This window comes from Ornithorhynchus anatinus, chromosome 14, assembly GCF_004115215.2.
Source record: "Ornithorhynchus anatinus isolate Pmale09 chromosome 14, mOrnAna1.pri.v4, whole genome shotgun sequence".
Lineage (NCBI taxonomy): Eukaryota > Metazoa > Chordata > Mammalia > Monotremata > Ornithorhynchidae > Ornithorhynchus > Ornithorhynchus anatinus.
The window spans coordinates 38455684-38472180 of NC_041741.1; the positions used below are offsets into that span (position 1 = coordinate 38455684).

General features: G+C 39.8%; 1 protein-coding gene across 2 annotated transcripts in view; it reads right to left on the reverse strand.

Moving 5' to 3' along the window:
• Positions 1-16497, reverse strand: part of GNPTAB (N-acetylglucosamine-1-phosphate transferase subunits alpha and beta) — a 54613-nt gene that overhangs the window by 26291 nt on the left and 11825 nt on the right. For both annotated transcript variants that reach the window (XM_029078941.2, XM_029078940.1), the window contains exons 2-7: positions 15482-15567; positions 6986-7105; positions 6547-6588; positions 5729-5934; positions 4285-4349; positions 3688-3822 (exon numbers count right to left, since the gene is read on the reverse strand). In XM_029078941.2, coding sequence (XP_028934774.1) covers positions 3688-3822; positions 4285-4349; positions 5729-5934; positions 6547-6588; positions 6986-7092 — 555 coding nt within the window. In that variant the 5' untranslated portion in view covers positions 7093-7105; positions 15482-15567. The remainder of the gene's footprint in view (positions 1-3687; positions 3823-4284; positions 4350-5728; positions 5935-6546; positions 6589-6985; positions 7106-15481; positions 15568-16497) is intronic.

The following is a 16497-nucleotide window of genomic DNA, read 5'->3' on the forward strand; positions in this document are numbered from 1 at the left end:
CACTTACAATTATCATTATTAGTAGTATAGTGCCCAGCTCTTAGAACAGTGCTTGGCACATAGTAAGCGCTTAACAAATACCATCATCATCATCATCATCCCAACTAACTTAAATTTATGTTGATCTGGGAAGCCAAACAACCCTTTCCATCATATAAATGTTTCAATTTAATTTTTACTTTTGATTAAATCTGACCTTTTCTTTCCCTTTCAGTGAACAGTTTTTTTGCCCCATCTGTTGGCAGTCAAATAGAAGCCCAGCTGTCACGCTTGTGACATTTTAAAGCTGTCAATAGTTTGACTCTTGTTATTTGATACCTTTCAATCTGACTTAAGTTTGTCATTAGAAAAATCTGATCAATTTCAGACCTTCAACAGATTCATTTGAACATATCAGTTGACTTCAATCCTGTAGAACTGAAGTATAGTTATGATTTGTAGCAAGCAGTCTCCAAGATTATCCATCCAGGAATGTTATAAATTGCAAAGCTGCCATTAGTGGGTGTGTACTTTATTTAAAGGACACATGAATGTCAAAAGAAATTCTAGAAGCTCATTATGAAATATTCATTGGAGTCTACAGTGGTTTCAATTCCAAATCAACATACATCTTTAAACATCCATCCTCACCTTCTCCTGGAATATTCCTCCTTTCCCCTTCTAGGATGCAGTTTCAAGAATTGAAGTATGTAAAAGTAAATTCTGACTCTTCTTCCTCACCTTTTATTTTTAGCATGTAAATCCTATATGGGACAGGGACTATGTCCAATTTGATGATTTTGTATTGACGCCAGGGTTTAGCAGAGTGCTTGGCATAAAACAGAAGTTGAATAAACAATCGTATTTACTGAGCGCTTGGGGTGTACAAAGCACTGTACTAAATGCCTGGGAGAGTACAATAAATACCATGATGATTATAATCTATAAAACCAAATAATCTGAAAGGCCAGTGAGCAGAAAACAATCCAAACACTACAGAAATTTTTACAGTGCATACATATAAGAAAAATAGGAAAATTTATTTCCCTCTTTATCTCTGCCCCCAAAGATAAATAAAAGAATACTGTTTAAAACTATCTATATTGTTGAAAACTATATGTATATTTGACCTTTCTGAAGCCAGAGGTCAAATTTCCACTCCTGTCAATATGGTGTGCCGAATCCTCTGACATCAGAGTCCATGGAAGTACAATGCAGTGCCATTCCGCATCAGATCCCAAATCCTACATCTCCTAAATAGGAAGCCTTGGGGATGCCAGGGTATCCAATTCTGGCAAGCACACAGAGATGAGGTCAAAAGAAAACATGCTTGCTTTCCATCCATCTCCTGAAGCCAGAGCCTTTGCCGGGCTCCTCTCTTCAAAGGCTTAGGTTGGTTCTGCTTTGGCACCGCTTGCTGAGCCCCCCCCCAACAGGTGCTGAGTCTGCTGGGAGAGCCACATTATCATTTTTCTAGTAATTCTGGAATAGATCGTAATCTGTAACGTGAAAGCCTACGGGGAAATGTAATCCTTGGTAGATTAATTTGTGCTACCACCACATTTTCAAGGACCATAATTTAGTTGATCCATGGGGTTGGTCTGTACTTAAAATCAAAATAGGGACCTGAAGAGAAACCTGGGCAGTGATATCTCTCAGACCAGAAATCAGCTCCTGCTACTGCATAAGAGATAGCCACCTCTCCACAGAGCCAAAGAAATGGTGTAGGCGGGGGAGGGAGAGGGACAGGTACTGAGCACATGAGGCAGAGAAGGAGGCAAAAATGGGCATGTTTTGTTGTGAATTGTAGCAAGTTACATTTTTTTCCCCACTGACACAGAGAAATAGAATTAAGATTTCAAACTGAATGGGCCAATTCTGGAAACACAACTGTGATTCTACAGAAGGAATGAATCACTTCAACCACCTGAGTTAACTGGAGAAGTTGAGAATTGGCAAATGAATCTTCCAAATCAATTCTGGCTCTTTGGGATTACAAGGCTGAAGAGATAAAAGTAGTGCTTTTATTCACTGTAGTTACTTCCTGACTTTTAATGCCCTAGTCTTCACTGGGATAAAAATTGACTTTGAAACAAAGAACAATATGGGAAACTCCAAACTACTCACTTTTTTCTCTGTGTTCAATAAAGGGAAGATAGAAGCAAGTTGGAAAGAAGAGTTAAGCCTCTAATAGAGGAGTTCTCAAATCCTGGGTTTGATTTTCAGAATATCTTTTAATGCCTCTGAGTTGACAAGTTTTTTTTTCCAACTTGTTACAATATTCACAAGAAAATTTAAAATGGGCATCACTAAAGCCCACCACATACACACTGAGACAATCTAAAAGAGACTAAGGTATAAAAAATCATGACTTGCCAAACACAATGGGTATTTCCCTCTAGTATTTCCAATTGCATATGAAATTAGTCTCCCAAAGGAAAATACAAGAAGCTGGCTCCCTTCCATATTTACAATTACATGTTAAAAAAACTTTCAAATGCATATTGTCATCCTAACTCCAACAAAACTTTAATGCATGGAAGATCCCACTCATTAATGTTATTCTTTGACTGAACAAGTACAAGATCACAAAGGTTAGGAAACTTTGTGGGAAACTCAATTACTCAGTGGAGCACTTACTGTGTACTAAGCACTGTTCTAAGCACTTGGGAGAGTATAATAATAATAATATTGATATTTGTTATTAATAATAATAATAATAATAATGTTGGTATTTAAGTGCTTACTATGTGCCAAGCACTGTTCTAAGCGCTGGGTAATCAGGTTGTCCCACGTGAGGCTCACAGTCTTCATCCCCATTTTACAGATGAGGTAACTGATGCACTGAGAAGTCAAGTGACTTGCCCAAAGTCACAGAGCTGACAGGTGGCAGAGCCAGAATTCGAACCCATGACCTCTGACTCCTAAGCCTGTGCTCTTCCCACCAAGCCACGTTGCTTCTCTATGTCCCAGGCACTGTACTAAGCTCCGGGGTAGATACGAGATAAGTGGGTTGGACACAGTCCCTATCCCACCTGTGGCTCACAGACTTAATCCCCATTTTACAGATGAGGTAACTGAGGCACAGTGAAGTGACTTCAGATAGCCAACAAGGGGCAGAGTCAGGATTAGAACCCAGGTCCTCTGACTCCCAGGTCCATGCTCTATCCACTAGGCCATGCTGCTTCTTCACAATGGAACTGTTCTTCACAACAGGGGCTTAGTTTAGAGGCAGAGATGGACATTAAAATTAGTTAGATGGGGGAAAAAAGGGAGTATAAGCGATGCGGACCTAAGAACTCGTGGCTCAGTGGAAAGAGCATGGGCTTTGGAGTCAGGGCTCATGAGTTCGAATCCCAGCTCTGCCACTTGTCGGCTGTGTGACTGTGGGCAAGTCACTTAACTTCTCTGTGCCTCAGTTCCCTCATCTGTAAAATGGGGATGAAGACTGTGAGCCCCACGTGGGACAACCTGATTCCCCTATGTCTACCCCAGCGCTTAGAACAGTGCTCGGCACATAGTAAGCGCTTAACAAATACCAACATTATTAAGAACTGGGGGCCTGAAAAATCAAAGCTACATCTCCATCTAGTGGTTAATTATAAGACCTTAATCTACAAGCTCTGCTGTAAATTTCAAAACCTTTACTGGAGAAGATAAATTATTTGCCATTCCAAATACTACCATGCCCCCCATGTACAGTCTTACCAGTTTTATTTTAGAGGCCAGGTTCTCTGGTAATTTGGTTCTTAGTTGATTTGTTTCCTTGAATGTTGTTGGAAATCCACTTAGGAAAGCCAAGTCTTGCAGTAGCACTAAGCCGGGAACTTCTTTATCCGTTGTCTAGAGTGAGGAAAAATACTGAAATTCACTCTCCCACTTTTTATTCTATTTATTTAATAGGAGTTTATTCAATTCTCCCACGTTTAGAAGGGCATTTAAATTCAGGTAAATGAAGGCTCATGGGACAAAAATGTCCAGCTGCTATAACAAAAGGTGATTTGCATGTCTTTACTATAACTTCACCCAATATGCTTAATCACTCAAAGCAGAATTTTCATACTTTGCAAAATAGAAAAAAAAATCAGATTAATGGGGAAATAACAAAAACCCAAATATTTATTATACTACTGTACTCGATTCAAGTTTCAAACAAAGTGTCAGGATTCTTAAAACTGATATTAGTTAGCAATGAGTTTACTTTTCTCCCCTAGGTAAAATATTTTCAAAGCCAAGGATTTGCATTTCAATTTCTATACTTTAATCAGCAAAATTTAAGACGTAATTTACTTAGCCAAATCATACCAAATAGCCCCTCCATACTGCCTGCTTGCTACTTTCTTTGTACATTCCAGCATGGGCGTCTTCAACTAGAAACACAGGGACAGTAAAATAGCAGTTATGAGAATTTTTCATATTTTATTTCATTCAAAATTTACAATTCAAAAATCTTAAATTGTTTCTGAAAAGAGAAAGATAAAATAAGTGCTCTGGAAAAAGTGCAAATCACAGCCGAAAGACTAGTCTTTTTTCTCTCAGATTGTAATCAATAGTATTTATTCAATCAGTGGTATTTATCGAGCGCTATGTACAGAGCACTGTACTAAGCGCTTGAGTGCTTACTATGTGCACAGTACTGTACTAAGCACTTGGGAGAGTAAAATACTACATAATTAGCAGGCATGTTCTCTGCCCATAAAGAGCTTACTGTCTATAAAATCCTTGAGGGTGGGGATTGGGTCTAATAACTCTATTGTACTGTAAGAGCACAATAAGTCCTAGAGATTGATTGGATAAAATATTCTACCTTGGTAAAGCCACAATTTCATTATACTCAACTATGTCTTTTGTATTATGAATTAAAGATTTTTTTCCAGTGCATCATATCAATCAGTGGAATAGGAGTGCTTACTGTACGCTGAGCAGTTGGGTAAGTACAATACTACAGAGTTGGTAGATGTGATCCCTGCCCATAATATCTTCTTCTTATTGCTAATTATAATGATAATAGTGGTGGTAAGCGCTTACTATATGCTGAGAACTATATAAAGCTCTGGGGTACAGTCAAGAAAATTCATTCATTCAATCCTATTTATTGAGTGCTTACTGTGTGCAAAGCACTGTACTAAGCACTTGGGAAAGTACAGTACAACAATAAACAGACACGCTCCCTGCACACAATGAGTTTATTCCACAAGGGGCTCATTCTAAAGGGGAAAGAGAACAGGTATTTAATCCCCATTTTACAGATGAGGAAATTGAAATGTAAAGAAGCAACTTGCCCTCTGTCAGTCTGTGGCAGAATCAGAATTAGAATACAGAACTCATGCCTCCCAGGTCCATGCTCCTTCCACTAGTTTGGGCTATTTCTCAGCAGACTTTTAAAAATAATTGCTCTTCTCAAATTATTTGAAATATTAATGTTTCAATTAGAGGGTGCATCAAATACACTGTAGAAAATAGCCATTCACAAGGATTACTGAATAGCAAAATTAAACCATTAGTGTTAAAAGAAAAACCAAAATAAGAAGAATTTATTTTAAAATAAGCTCTGAAAAAAAAGGGGACTACATAAAGTGACAGACAATATATTTTTATCTACCATATCATCACCAATTTTGAAGTCTTATTTGCAGGAACATTTTTGAATGCCTATGTAAATTTAGAGTTTATCGCTTCACAAAGTTGTAATGCTTCGTTTTTTATAGAATAAGAAAAAAACTATGAATATTAATGAAAATTATCTTACCGTCCTTAGGGTTGTCAAAAACAACTACCGACACATTGGTTGACGGGTTTTTTGGTTTTGCAACATTGAATACATTGCTAGCAGAATGCAACGAATGATGAAAAGATGGCAGGTCTTTTAGACTGATATTGGCAGGAAGGGCAGGGTCTAGGATAAGCATTGGCACTTTAATGCAGTGGGTCAGCAAACATTCTAATTGCTTCTCGCTGGAAAAGAATTATGAAATGTTTAATTTCCCTGGAAAAATCAGACACTTAAAAATATGATTTGAGTAACAATTTTCAGTAGTTTTTATATATTTGTATAGTTAATACAGTCAAGACATTTTACCGCATAATAATTGTTATTCTGGGGCCCCACTGATACTTCAAACTGAACATGTTCGAAACAGAATTCATTTTACCACCCAAACCCTGTCCTCCTGCCATCTTTCCCTAACACCACCTCTATCCCCCCCATCTCACAAGCCCAAAAGGTTGGCATTATCCTTGAGTCAACTCTCTTATTCAATCTGTCACCAAATCCTGTCGGTTCATTGCTAAAATCTGCCCTTTCCTCATGCCCCAAACAACTCTTTTAGCACTCTTTCCTGATAGTGTGGTACTTCCTGCAAGCAAAAGGGCAAGGCATTAATGGGGAAGAGTGAGTAAAAACACTGTCATGATCATCACAAGTCAGGAGATACATCACAGTCATCCTTCCAACCAGCTGGAAAAGCTTCAAGGAGGAAGTGGAATTTTAGGAAAGTACACTACTCCACACTCTATCAGTTATTTGAGGCAAGTCAAATTCAACTTCTGTTCCTTAAAAATATTTACCTTCTCCTAGTTGGTTCAGTTGTGTTCTTTCCAAGGATTTCTCTTTAAAAAAAAAAAAGTAAATTAATTCTAGATAATTAATGGTCTTAATCTTAATTCAGAGAACTGACATTTTGCAGTGGTCTTTATAAATAGAATCATTCCACTGTAATTACGGCAAAGACTAATAGCAAATATAAAGACAAAAGCTTTATTCCTACTCATTACAAACTTAAAAAAATACAATAGCACTGATATGGGAAGAATTTTTCCATCATTATTTCAATATTACAATATTAGTTCAATATTCAATATTATTTCATTATTCAATAGCATTCAATATTCATTATTTTGATATTATTTCAATAATAGGGAAAGGGGTAAGTGCTATTTTATGCATATGATTATCTCACTTTTTGCACTAGAAGTCGTTTTTCAGGATGTTTGCATCAGTTTTTACCTCATTGCTTTTTGTTCTTCCTCCATCTGTTCTCTGACTTGGCGTAATTCTTTAAGCAGCTCAATATCTGTGCCATTCACCCAAGTATATACCACGTCAACTGGCATGGGCAAACAAAGTCTGGGAAATATATCAAAACAGAGGATTCATTTTTCAACAGGTTTGACAGTGAAATATTCAAATCAACAGATTGCCAAAACCAATGGAAAAATGCCTTAATTTCACTTACTAAAATTAAGTATTTTAAAAACAATAAACAAAACTGTAAAAACAACATTATGCCTGGAGAGGGAAGATCACAGTAATTAATTAGAAAATTAAATGTAATTATGTAAAATGCAATTATTAGGGGTAGTTTATCATATACCAACATTATTATTATTAATCATTCACTTCAGCCTACCTCAAAACCCCACACATCTTACAGTGAACCCACATATAAACTAGTAGTTCTAACAGAAATCGGACAGTTTTGTATATAACTATCTAACGATTCACAGTGCAGCCTGAGACTGCCATAGTGTTTGTTTGTTTGTAATAAGCACACATTAACTTTTCCTAGAGGGGATACAACGATTCGACTGACAGATGAGCTGAGGATGTGCAGGTTGGTCTTCTGTACCCAAACTGAGCCAAGCAGATTCTTGCCACTTGATCAGAGAAGGACAAAACAGAAAAAGTAATAAAAATTTAAAAAGGAGATAAACTGGGAATTTTTTTTAAATGAGGAAAACAAATCTTCTAAGCCAATTGCATCCGAACACAGCTATCAAGAATAAAATGAAAATAATGAAAGTTTAAAAAAAAGAGGAAATAGTAAATAAACTAGAATAAAGGGAAAGAATTAAGATGTTAATGAAATGAATGAATCAAACAATGGTATTTACTGAGTGTTTACTATGTGCAGAGCATTGTATTTAAGGGCTCAGAGGAGTATAATACAACAGAATTAGTAGACATGTTCCCTGCCCGTGAATGAAAAACCAAGAACAGATGATTCACCAAAAAAATCCCTAACCAAAAACTGGTTAGCCAATGAAAATGAGGTTGCATGTAGCCAAAAAAAGAATTTTTTAAAATGGAGTTAATCCAATGAATGATGAGCATAGCCTATGCCCTGCATGGACTCCTTCCCCACTCAATTTTTTTTTAAAAATGGCATTTGTTAAGCTCTTGCTATGCATCAAGCACTGTTCTAAGCGCTGGTGTAAATACAAGGTAATCAGGTTGGACACAGTCCCTGTCCCACATAGGGCTCACAGTCTTAATCCCCATTTTACACATTAGGGAACTGAGGCACAGAGAAGTTAAGTGATTTGCCCAAGGTCACACAGCAGACAAGTGGCAGAGTCAGTACTACAACTCAGGTCTTCTGACTTCCAGGCCATGCTCTTTCCACTAGGCAACACCGCTTCTCAATTTAATGAGATCACAGTCTGTCTTGACTTTAGAAGCCCTCCTAAAAAACTCACTTTCTGCAGTGGGTATTCACCACCTCCTAAATCAAATCATCCCATCAGTCACCCTGAGCACTTTCGTGTATATTTGCTTATCTGTTCCACTTATTCATTTACTTCTTGCTTACTTTTGCTCTTACTAGTGTTGTTTTCCTTCTTGTTCTTACCTTCCCCATTTGATTTCAAGCTCAGGGGCAAAGATCACATATTCTCCATTTATTATATGTTCCCAAATGCCTAGTACAGTGTTCTCTATACAGTGGGCACTCAAATACAAGTGATGAGACAAGGAGGATGATGAGAAAAGTCAAAATGCTTGCCAGAGATTATTATTCACTTGCCACTTGGAAGAGTGGGGGAAGAGACACAGAGAAGGGAAGTGAAGAACAGGGAAGTGAGAAAGAGCTAGAGAGCTAAGGGTTGGCACAGAAAAAGGGATATGTGATCTGATAAAGTCTTCTTCACATCTGGCACTCACAATCAATCTTCTATCTAATTTACAGAAGAAGGAACTGAGGCCCAGTGAGTAACTGGCCCGGGGTCACGTAGCAGGCCTCGGGCAAGTTACTCCCAGTTCTGTACTCTTTCCACTAGGCCACGCATGCCTAAGTAAGTTTGCAAGTGTTACAATTCACTGATGGGTTGTTCGACTTAGGTTTAAGCAGTAGCAGCAGCATCAAGTATTGAGCACCCACTTGCACTATACTAGGCGTTTGGGAAGTAGAGAAGTATGGGAAACGTTCCCTGCCCTTAAAGAGCTTACACACTAACGGGACACCCAAACCCAAAAATGCCTGTGACTGTCAAATTAAGCAGATATATGCATGAGTGCTAAAGGGTGTATAAACAAGTACATAGGGAAATTAATCAGGGATGGCTTGTTGGAGGAGGTGCAGTTTAGGTGGCCTTCCTTCGAATGGGGGAAGAGCTGTGTTTTGCCAGATCTTGCGAGGAGGGAGGTATTTCCAAACCAGGGCAACAGTTTGATCGAGGGAATGGGGGTTGATGAGACAAAAGCGAGGTAGAGCAAGAAAGATGGCTTAGGATGAATGCAGAGAACAAGTTTTTTTTTGTGGTTGCTGTTTTTTTAAATAGCATTTAAGTGCTCATCCTGTATCAGGCACTGTACTTAGCGTTAGGGTAGATTCACACTAATCAGGTGACACGCAGTCCATGTCCCACCTGGGACTCACAGTCTTAATCCCCACTTTTTAGATGAGGTAACTGAGGCACAGAGAAGTTAAGTGACTTGTCCAAAGTCACTCAGCAGGCAGGTGGCAGAGCTGGAATAAGAACCTAAGTCCTTTGACTCCCAGACCCGTGCTCTATCCATTAAGCCACACTGATTCTCAATTGGGGAAGAGTGGGTGAAGACAGCAGATACATAGGGTCAGGCTAGATTGGGGAAAGCTTTGGAGTTGACCTTTAGGAGTTTGTGCTTGCTGAGAAGAAGCACAGGAAGTCAGTATAGGGTGTTGAGAAGAGATGTGGTCTCCGTGACACTTAAGGAAAATGATCTGTGCAGCAGCATGCAGTATAGATTTGAGGGGAGGCAGGGAGGAGGCTGTAAAAACCAGCAAGGAAACTGACGCAATAGTTTAGCCATGGTAAGATCAAAACCTGTACAATAATAACTGTAGTCTTTGTTAAATGCCAACTATGTGCCAAGCACTGCACTAACTGCTTGGATAAGAACAAGTTAACCAGGTTGGACACAGTCCCTGTCTCACATGGAACTCACAGTCTAAATGGGAAAGGAGAACAGGTACTGAGACCCCATTTTACACATAAAAACCAAAAAACCCCAAAACATAAGGTTGTCCCTTGTTCTTCCAACCCTTAACCTGGTCCCCATTTTCTATTTCTCCCCCACACACCCCCATGCTTTTAAACTCCTGACATGGGCAGCCCTCCTGAAACTCACTTCAGACTATATATATCAGTACCGCTACTGCAAGGAGTGGGAACTTTCACTGTCACTGCCATTTAACGCCCTAGGGACCATTGCTGAAACCTGCAGGAGCTCTCATGGCTGCTGCTCTTGCTGCTGGAACCCACAAGAGCCCTCACTGCCTCCACCAAGACCCCTCGCTGCTATCACCGCCAAAAGAGTCAATACTACGGCCCCGTCATGATGGCCTCCACGAAACTTTGGGAAGACAGGGGCGGCTGCTGGTTCAGCGTTCTCTGGGGATGGGGCTGAAACACTGAACTCCAAACCGCGAGGAGCCTGAAACTCTGTTCTAGCCTTGTTCCCTACTGATCTTTGTTTCTTGTCTTCACGAATGTCATCTTAGTGCTTTCTTTCTACTCTCCTTATGAATCCGCTGCCAGTCTCCTCTTTCTCTTTTATTAATTTTCAGATTGTGATCCGACCCTCGAGGGCCGGGGACCATGCCTAATTCCCACCTGTGTATTCTTTCCCAGCGTTCAGTATGGTGCTCTGTACACAGTAAGCATTTCATATTATTAATCAATCAGTTGTATTTATTGAGCATTTACTTAGTAAGCTCTTGGGAGAGTAAAATTTAACAGAGTTGACAGACACATTCCCTGCCCACAACAAGCTTACAGTCTAGACAGGGACTAGACCACTGCTATTACTCTTCATTCATTCAATAGTATTTATTGAGCGCTTACTATGTGCAGAGCACTGTACTAAGCGCTTGGAATGTACAATTTGGCAACAGTTAGAGACAATCACTGCCCAATGACAGGCTCACAACTACTATTACCAAAAATTCAAAAAAAGCCTAGGGATGGGAAGAGAGGAGAAGAGGGAGCCACAAAATTTGGGATTCAGAGGGATAGGAAATGCCCTAGGAACAAAGAAAAGGTGTGAATGAGGAGAGGGGACAGCATGGAAGGATTTACAGTGAAATTTTTATTTTCCTATATGGCCTGCTTACATTGGGGAATGACACCGACGAATTGCATGTAAGTCTATGGTCCTTAAAAGAGTGGCAGGATCTTCAAAAACAATTTCAGAAGTCTTTTCTTTCTCTCTGGTATTTGTTAAACACTTACTATGCACCAGGCCCTGTACTAAGCACAAGAGTAGATACAAGATAATTGGGTTGGACACATTCCCTGTCCCACATAGGGCTCACAGTCTTAATCCCAATTTTACAGATGAGGTAACTGAGATCCAGAGAAGTTAAGTGACTTGCCCAAGGTCACCCAGCAGGCAAGAGGTGGAGCCAAGATTAGAACCAGGTCCTCTGACTCCCAGGCCCATGCTCTTCCCACTAGTCCACGTTGCTTCTCTTTTCACTCTGACTTTTTTCAGCTCTTTCTAAGGCACTCTCGCCCAGAGCAAAAATGACTCTCCATTTATGGGACCTAGGGCAGTAGCTCCTCCCACAGATGACATGGATGAAGAGGGGACTGGGAATCTGATCAAATTTATTAGGAACATATTACCAGCTGAAAAACTGGGTTATTTTATATGTAAAGCAAATAGGAAGATTTTTAAGAATCATAAAGGTTTAACAGCCTTTCTTGGCTGCTAGGTTTCAGACTTGCACAACCTGTGAATTTTTGAAAATAAATCTAAGTTAGCAACCATCAGCAATTGTCATAAATGTTACACTTATCATGCCCTTACAGGCAAAACAGGGCCTCCTTCTGCCCTAATGTTATGGCATGCTCACCCTACTGGGCCATGGCACATTCACACCCAGGGATATGTGGCAAAATCGTCATCCGCACCTCTCCCTAACCTCCCATTCCTTACCTCCCCTTATTCTGATCATGCCACTGTCCAAATGGCTGTAAAATAGAGGCAGAATTAAGGTTTATTTTTTTCTTCTGGATTTTTTGTCTGTCAATGCCAACTAGAACTGCTTTTATTAAAAAATGGGCATATGTAGTATGTTTTATAGGCACTCAAAAACAAGTATAATTTAAATAAAAACTGCTTGATAAGCTTCAATATTCCTTCAGCCACCCATGTTTCAATTTTATTTTGAAGCAAACTTTTCTGAAGGGATTTCACCCATATGTCCATTTTTTTTCTGATTTACCCAGTTCTAAAACAAGAATCAAGTTATAAATGAAAGGTTCATTCACAAAACCCAGAGTACTCCAATTCTCACTCAGTAAAAACCAGGGTGTTCATTTTTTAAAGAAAGAGAAGTTATAGGAAAATTGGGAACACTTTGAACATCTGCTTTTCACAAAGGCTCCAATTTTATAAGGCTGATTTTCTAGTAAAAACTGAGAGACTTGGAGATCAAGTGACTTGGTCAAAAGAATGAGACAGTTTCACTAAGATTAGCATCTTTATAAGACTAATTTTCTAGTAAAAATTGAAACGTTTGGAGATCTTGTGACTTGGTCAAAAGAATGACTCAGTTTCACTAGGATTAGTATCTGCTGGCTCTGACTCCGAATTCTTCATTCTAATCACCAGAACGGTAGCTGAGTTCACAAACCGCTAAACCAGTAGAAGCACGTTTACAACTAAACTGAAGATATATTATTCACCGTTTGACTAGGATTTAAAATAATGGTGACACTTATGAATGTGCCATTTAATCATTATCCAGATGAACAAGGAATAAAATCAGCCTTTTTTTCTACTTCTTCATTTTTTCCTCTCCTAATGATATTTCCTTTTGAAAACATTATTTTCACACTGTATCAACATAAAACTCTCAACATAAATAGTAATTCTTCCTTATAAACTATAACTTGTGTACTCAATAGTTATAAATCAAATCCAAACTGAACCATTTGCTTAGTTGTTCAATAGGCAATTTCAGGAGCAGAGCATGCCCAACACTACTAAAATAGTGAATACTAAACAATGCTGTTTTTAAAAATCTGTCCAAATAATATTACTCCATCAGTTCATACTTTTGTTACCCCAACTTTTTCAATTTGAAATATCCATCTGCAAAACCAACTATCCTTTTGTACCATCTGCACCGGGGAGGGGAAAGGGTAGAGAGAGAAATCATCCATCTATATGAAATGGTAGATAGCTGTTGTGGTTGCTGTCGTTCTTCGATCAGAAATTGTCTTGGCGAAGAAGACCTTATCACTTTGGCCCCCAAACAGAAATAGCACCAGCTTCAGCCAATCCCAGAATACACGCCACTTCCCCTTTAGGGAAAGAGGAGCTGTGAGGCAGCTTTCTCAAAAGCACAGAAAGTCTTTTAATGGTATTTGTTAAGCACCTACTATGTGCCAGGCACTGTACTAAACACTGGGGTAGATGCAAGCTAATCAAGTTAGACATAGTCCATGGACCACATGGGGCTTTAAATATAGTCCATGTCCCACATGGGGCTCGCAGTCTTTAATCATCATTTGACAGATGAGGTAACTGAGGCACAGAAGAGTTAGGTGGCAGACAAGTGGCAGAACCGGGATTAGAACCCAGCTCCTTCTCATTTCCTGTGCTCCTGGCCTGGAATGCTGCCCAGATCGATGTGGCGATCCCCCAGACTTCCCGAGAGTGTGCTTTCCACCCAATCTGGCAACCAAATCCAGAGCAGGCCAAGCGGTCCCACCAGAATCGACTCTATGTTTGGTCTCCCTTCCTGAGATTGTAGCAGAAGGGGCAAGGCAGATAGGCAAGATCTGTGGTTCTTCACCCATCCCATATGTCTTGAGTAAAATCCCTGGGGATAATATCCTCGATCGGTTCACCCATCCCATATGTCTTGAGTAAAATCCCTGGGGATAATATCCTCGATCGGTGGCGGTCCAAGATCCTGGCTACCAATCCCAATCCTACTATCACCCCCCTGCTGGGATTGTCCTGCAACAGCTGCCACAGCTTCCAAAATTCCTATAACAGAACTGGTGGTTAAGGCCACTGCTACTGAGCTGGGGGGCTTTGTCAAAGTCCTAGACCACTGGTCTAAAAACCATTCACTCCTCTCTCATCACCTGGAGAAATGGGGGAAAGAAATTGTCCTGGGTTGAGCCTCAGTTATTTCCTGGAAGCCATCCTTGACCTTTTGGAAGGGAGAAGAGGGGAAGGATCATGTAAAACTGCTTTTCCTCCCCAAGAACAAACAAAACTAGGCTGCTCCGTCCCTGCACCAATTGAAACAGTTCTCTTTTAATTCATTCATTCAATTGTATTTATTGAGCACTTACTATGTGCAAAGTACTGTACTAAGTACTTGGAAAATACAATTCAGCAATAAAGAGAGACAATCCCTGCCCACAACAGGCTTACAGTCTGGGCTGTGAGGGAGTCAGACAGCAAAACAAGTAAACAGGCATATATATATATAATTATAGATTTATACATATATACATAAGTGCTGTGGGGCGGGGGGGGGGGAGTAAAGGGAGTGAATTGAAATGCGGAAGGGAGGAGGAGCTGAGGAAAAGGGAGCTTAGTGCTATCTTGAAGCTAGTTTAGACCACCACCAGTATTCAAAGAGCTTGAATGGCTTACTTTCTGAGCTAAGGTTTTATTTTTTATAGAAGGCAGGCCTTTAAACTAAAGTTGGGTGATCTTTTGAAACTCAGTTCATCTTTTAAGGCCCACTGAGCTATAAAATCATTCTTTTTTGAAAGCAGTGGCCAAAACTATGGAAACCTTCATCTTGCTCAGCCCTTTTTAAACCTCCCCTTCCCAGACCACTCTGGCTCCAAATTCCTCACACTGAATCTCATCAGGTACCTAGTGACTTAGGGGCTGAGATAATGGCCAAGATTCTCACTCCTTCAGGGCTGACTACTATTAGAAGTGCTAGCAGAAGTGATGTGGGCCTGCTGGTTTTGTCAATGGAGATCCAAGTCACCTAGCAACCCCTTAAGAATTTTTCCAGAAATTGGAGACCAACCCAGGTGATTCCAGACATCTGTAGTATCTTCCAAAGAATTGGAAAATTGTGTATGGATTTTTCTGCCCTGAGCTGAGAACAAACTATGACTAATCTAAATTCCAAAATTACTGTCAAAGAAATATTTCATGGAACTGCATGTTTCACTGCACATTTTCTTGGGCGGTTTATTTTATGAAGTTCACAAAGGTCCCATTAAGTCTTGATAATCTCCAAAATAATCTTACCGATTTTGAAATGACTTTCCAGCAATGTTATCTCTGTACGAATCAAATAAAACATGATACTGGTCCCGACTCCACTCCAAGACAACCTGTAAGAATGAAAAGGTTTGTTACATCAGTATTTATTTTAAAAAATGCTTCCCAGTATTCCTGGTTTACTAATTCTCGGTTGTCTCAGATAATGGAGTTTGTTTTTAGAGAGTGGCCCTGAAAGCTATTTGAAGAGGCATCAATTACCATGAGAAATTACTATGTGCCAGGCACTGTACTAAACACTGGGGTAGATGCAAGCTAATCAAGTTAGACATAGTCCATGGACCACATGGGGCTTTAAATATAGTCCATGTCCCACATGGGGCTCGCAGTCTTTAATCATCATTTGACAGATGAGGTAACTGAGGCACAGAAGAGTTAGGTGGCAGACAAGTGGCAGAACCGGGATTAGAACCCAGCTCCTTCTCATTTCCTGTGCTCCTGGCCTTTTGGAATTTAGAATTCTAAACTAGAAAAGACAAATCTAAAACAGCTGTGTGGGGCAAGTACCTTATTACTTCCCACTCCTCACTTAGAAGACAACCCCCAAATTTCAGGTTGATGACTACCTGAAGATTAGAAATCTGCTTAGAAAAAGCCTTCATTTAGACACACTAATAAGAAGATATTTACCAGTACAGCTTACTGTAAGTACGATGTAGGGACTGGGGGACAAAAATAGCATTAAAGACAGTGTTACTCCTAGTATGGATTGGATTCAAATGTCCCTCACCAGTCCTGCCCCAGAATAGCCTGTTAAGGGATGCTGCCTAAGAAGAGTTTTTTAGCACCATAAAGGCTGACTGTAGTTCAGACTTTTCCATCCTATATCAGCCCCATTTTCTCACACAGCCGTCCACTGAGCCTCAGCAAATGGGCAACAGGATGAGGAAGAGCACAGTACCTAACCATCCTCTGATGGCATCCCTCATTTGGGCTCACTGAACCAATTAGAAGCCAGGCAAGGATGCAGTCTTCAAAGGTTG